General features: G+C 33.9%; 1 protein-coding gene across 1 annotated transcript in view; it reads left to right on the plus strand.

Annotated features, from left to right (window-relative positions):
• LOC106474154 (cyclin-T2-like) overlaps positions 1-1,849 on the plus strand; it is a 25,442-nt gene extending 23,593 nt beyond the window's left edge. The window contains exon 6 of the mRNA XM_013934844.2: positions 1,398-1,849. Coding sequence (XP_013790298.1) covers positions 1,398-1,483 — 86 coding nt within the window. The 3' untranslated portion in view covers positions 1,484-1,849. The remainder of the gene's footprint in view (positions 1-1,397) is intronic.
• The last annotated feature ends 2,144 nt before the right edge of the window (positions 1,850-3,993 follow it).

A 3,993-nucleotide genomic window follows, 5' to 3' on the forward strand; every position in this document is an offset into this window, starting at 1 on the left:
ATTGGAACTTAGTTCAGTGGTGTTTCTTTCATGACTGTTATTTTGATACAAGAGAGTTCATGACACTACACTACTGGGGAGTTATTGGAACTTAGTTCAGTGGTGTTTCTTTCATGACTGTTATTTTGATACAAGAGAGTTCATGACACTACACTATGATGGAGTTACTGGAACTTAGTTCAGTGGTGTTTCTTTCATGACTGTTATTTTGATACAAGAGAGTTCATGACACTACACTATGATGGAGTTATTGGAAGTTAGTTCAGCGGTGTTTCTTTCATGACTTTATTTTGATGCAAGAGAGTTCATGACACTACACTATGATGGAGTTACTGAAACTTAGTTCAGTGTTTCTTTCATGACTTATTTTGATACAAGAGAGTTCATGACACTATACTATGGTGGAGTTATTGGAAGTTAGTTCAGTGGTGTTTCTTTCATGACTTATTTCGATACAAGAGAGTTCATGACACTACACTATGATGGAGTTATTGGAAGTTAGTTCAGTGGTGTTTCTTTCATGACTATTATTTTGATGCAAGAGAGTTCATGACACTACACTATGATGGAGTTACTGAAACTTAGTTCAGTGTTTCTTTCACAACCAGTATTTTTGTGATATGAAAAAGTTCATGACACAACACTGTAGTGTAGTTACTGGATGTAATGGACTGAACTTCATGGATTTGTTTATGCTTATCATTATGAATTCATTCGAATATTTTTAAAAAATTGCATGAAAGGAAAACTACACTTCATAGTTTGAATGTTTTTGTACTTTTGTAAAATGAAGGAATTATAGACACCTAAGCTGTTGCATTATAACATGAGAGATAACATTTTGTATCTTTTACATGTGATATAAAAAATATTCATAACTCCTGAACTGAGTCATCATGAACGTGTAATATATGAATTTGTTCCATATTATATGAAGAAAAAAGTTGACTTAGATGTAAGAGATGAAGTAAATAGAACTATCAAGTTTTCTTTTCTTGTTACAGTGAAATATAAATATTTAAAGTGGATAATACTTGTAACAAACAAATAATTATTTGTTTTTTGAAAACTTAGTAATGTGTATCATACGTCTATCTTGCAAACTTTTTCACTTAAAAAAATAAGTCTGAAGATATGTAATAGTGTATTTTGTATTCTAATGTCATACATATTTTATTAAAGCCATTCCTTCTAGGTTTTTATTAATATATAGAGTACTTTTTGTATATTGGAAATAATGTATATGATACCACTAGTTCAAAGAGCTAACAAATGTTTATCAAAGTAGTTTCTAGTGTTAGATCACAGTTGTTTGGTGGTCTAACATTTTTTTTCCCCTTCCTCTCGGTGTCCTCTGACCTGCCTGTGTCCGGTTTGTCTGGAACGCCTGTACACAGCAAGCAAGGATATTGCCCAGACTTCCTACTTCTTGGCCACTGACAGGTTGTGTTTAAATTACTATCTAGTGTTTCTTGATATTTAGAGATTTTTTCCAGACTTGTAGCTACCTCTAGTTCATCAGCTACCTGCCCACTCAGTATAGCTTTGTACAGTCTAGTGGGATCCTATTTTAATGTTATTTTCTGATGTGTGACTTACTAGTGTAAGTACGTTTCATTAAAATACTAACATTCCAAAATCAAAACCACACTCATGCTTCTAGAAGAATAATTAGCTATATTACTCTAATATTGAGTTTCATTACTTGATCAAGTTTTCTGTATTGACAGTCAAAAGTAACTGGTTTGTAATATTTTGTCAAAATATTTAGATGTAGTTTTTTAAGTATTGTTTGTACTTGGACATGTTCTGAATTATTTATTGCATTAATAAATTATTTGTTAAAGTTGACTCTGTGTTGTTAATATAGAGATAATGTGGTTTTGAATGAAAGTGGTGATCTAAAAAATTACTAGACTTGTATTATCTACATTAAACCTTTATTGTTTGAGCAAGTCTGTGAGCTTTTTTTGAAATCTATGAATTACAAAAAATATATCTTATGTTATCAAAAAAGGGAGTATAGTATCAGAAAATGAATAAGTGTTTTCTGATTACACTACATTATTATTAATCATTGTCTTGGATAGGAATAAGTTATAGACCTTAAGCTGTGCAGCTGGAGAACAGAAAGATGTTTGCACTGAAGAATCTGGACAGTTTAGTCAGTCAATATGCTTGTATTGTTTCAGGAATAGTGAAACATAAATGTTTGGGATTAACAGAAGGTATGGTTTTACCACAATAGTGCTGGGTATGGGTATTTGAAGCAGGGAGAAGAAGATGGGGTTGTTTTTGAAGCTAAAAAAGCTTCTTGCTCATATGATACGGAATCAAGTTTAGTAAATGTTGCTACCAAATTTTACACATCTACAGACAAGCAAACTTGAGTAACTGACCAGAAACGATATACATACAGCAACCCTCCCTTCCATCAGCTGTTATATGGCTATGGTTATCACACTATACTTTATAGTCATTCTATATACTTACAGGATAGTGTGATAACCATAGCCATATAACAGCTGATGGAAAGGGGGGTTGCTGTATGTATATCTTTTCTGGTCAGTTACTCAAGTTTGCTTGTCTGTAGATGTGTAAAACTTGGTAGCAACATTTACTAAACTTGATTCACTTTATAGTCATTCTATATACTTATAGGGTAGTGTGAAATGTAACATCTACGTGTGGAAGAGTTACTGGGTACTCAGTTTTAGTCAGGATGGAACCAATACAAAATATTTCAACTTGATTTTATCACTTCCTTTTAATATGATTTTGTACTGCACGGTGGTTTTTTCACAAGCTTGCTGCCAGTGAGGAAAGGACTTAGGTGTGAATTTTCAGTACTTGCAAATATAGGTTCTCGTGTACTTGTAGGATAGTGAGAAGTTAGTCCAGAAGAAATCTAGAATTTGTGGTTACTCTAAGTGGTTATAAAATAGTGCAAACTTAACTCCCTGGAAATCTAGAGCTTAAGAAATAGTTATTTTATAAATGTGTTTATAGGATAGTGCAAACAGTCAAAAAAATATAGAGCTTAAGATAAACATGGCTTTTGTATGTGTTTATAACCGTAAAAGAAACCTAGGGCTTCAAAAATGAGGTTTCATTATGTGTTTGTGGGATTGTGAAAATTAAACAGAAAAGTCTAAAGCTTAACAAGTGTGGTACTTCATTGTGGTTTTTTTTTTTATCTTGGGTGTTGAGGTGAGAGAGTTTGGTCTGAAAGTCAAAACTGTTAACTTCTAAAGCTTGTTACCAAGACTGTTTCACTCTTAAGTAATAGATAAATATTTTCACAGGTTCTGTTTATGACAAACCAGCTGGGGGTACTTGCTATTAGAGCAGGCTGTATTAGATCATATATTGTAAAAAATGTTCGTGTAATTTTACTCGGTGATAGCTGATGGTGATGTTCTGTTAGTGTGTCTGTCAGTTTTCCTGTTATTGTGAGAATTCTGTGTTTAAATACCTGAGTATTTTCAAGTAGTGCCACTAGGTGACATTTAACAGATTTTCTGTAACTCTTAGGATTGTCTGCTGCTTGTTCAAAGTTAATATTACAGTTATTTGCTTGAGGGCTTTTGTTGGTGTCACTTGTGGGCCTTCAGTTACTGCCACTTGTTGAAAGTTGAGAGCTTTCAGTTACTGCCACTTGTTCAAAGTTAATATTACAGTTACTTATGTGAGGGGGTTTTTCTTGGTGCCACTTGTTGAAAGATGAGGGTCTTCAGTCAGTGCTACTTGTTGGAAGTTGAGGGTCTTCAGTTACTGCTACTTGTTGGAAGTTGAGGGCCTTCAGTTAGTGCCACTTGTTGAAAGATGGTGGCATTCAGTTAGGGCCACTTGTTGAAAGATGTGGGTCTTCAGTTAGTGCTACTTGTTGGAAGTTGAGGGCCTTCAGTTAGTGCCACTTGTTGAAAGATGGTGGTGTTCAGTCAGTGCTACTTGTTGGAAGTTGAGGGTCTTCAGTTAGTGCCACTTGTTGAA

Source organism: Limulus polyphemus, unplaced genomic scaffold, assembly GCF_000517525.1.
Source record: "Limulus polyphemus unplaced genomic scaffold, Limulus_polyphemus-2.1.2 Scaffold6881, whole genome shotgun sequence".
Taxonomy (NCBI): Eukaryota; Metazoa; Arthropoda; class Merostomata; order Xiphosura; family Limulidae; genus Limulus; species Limulus polyphemus.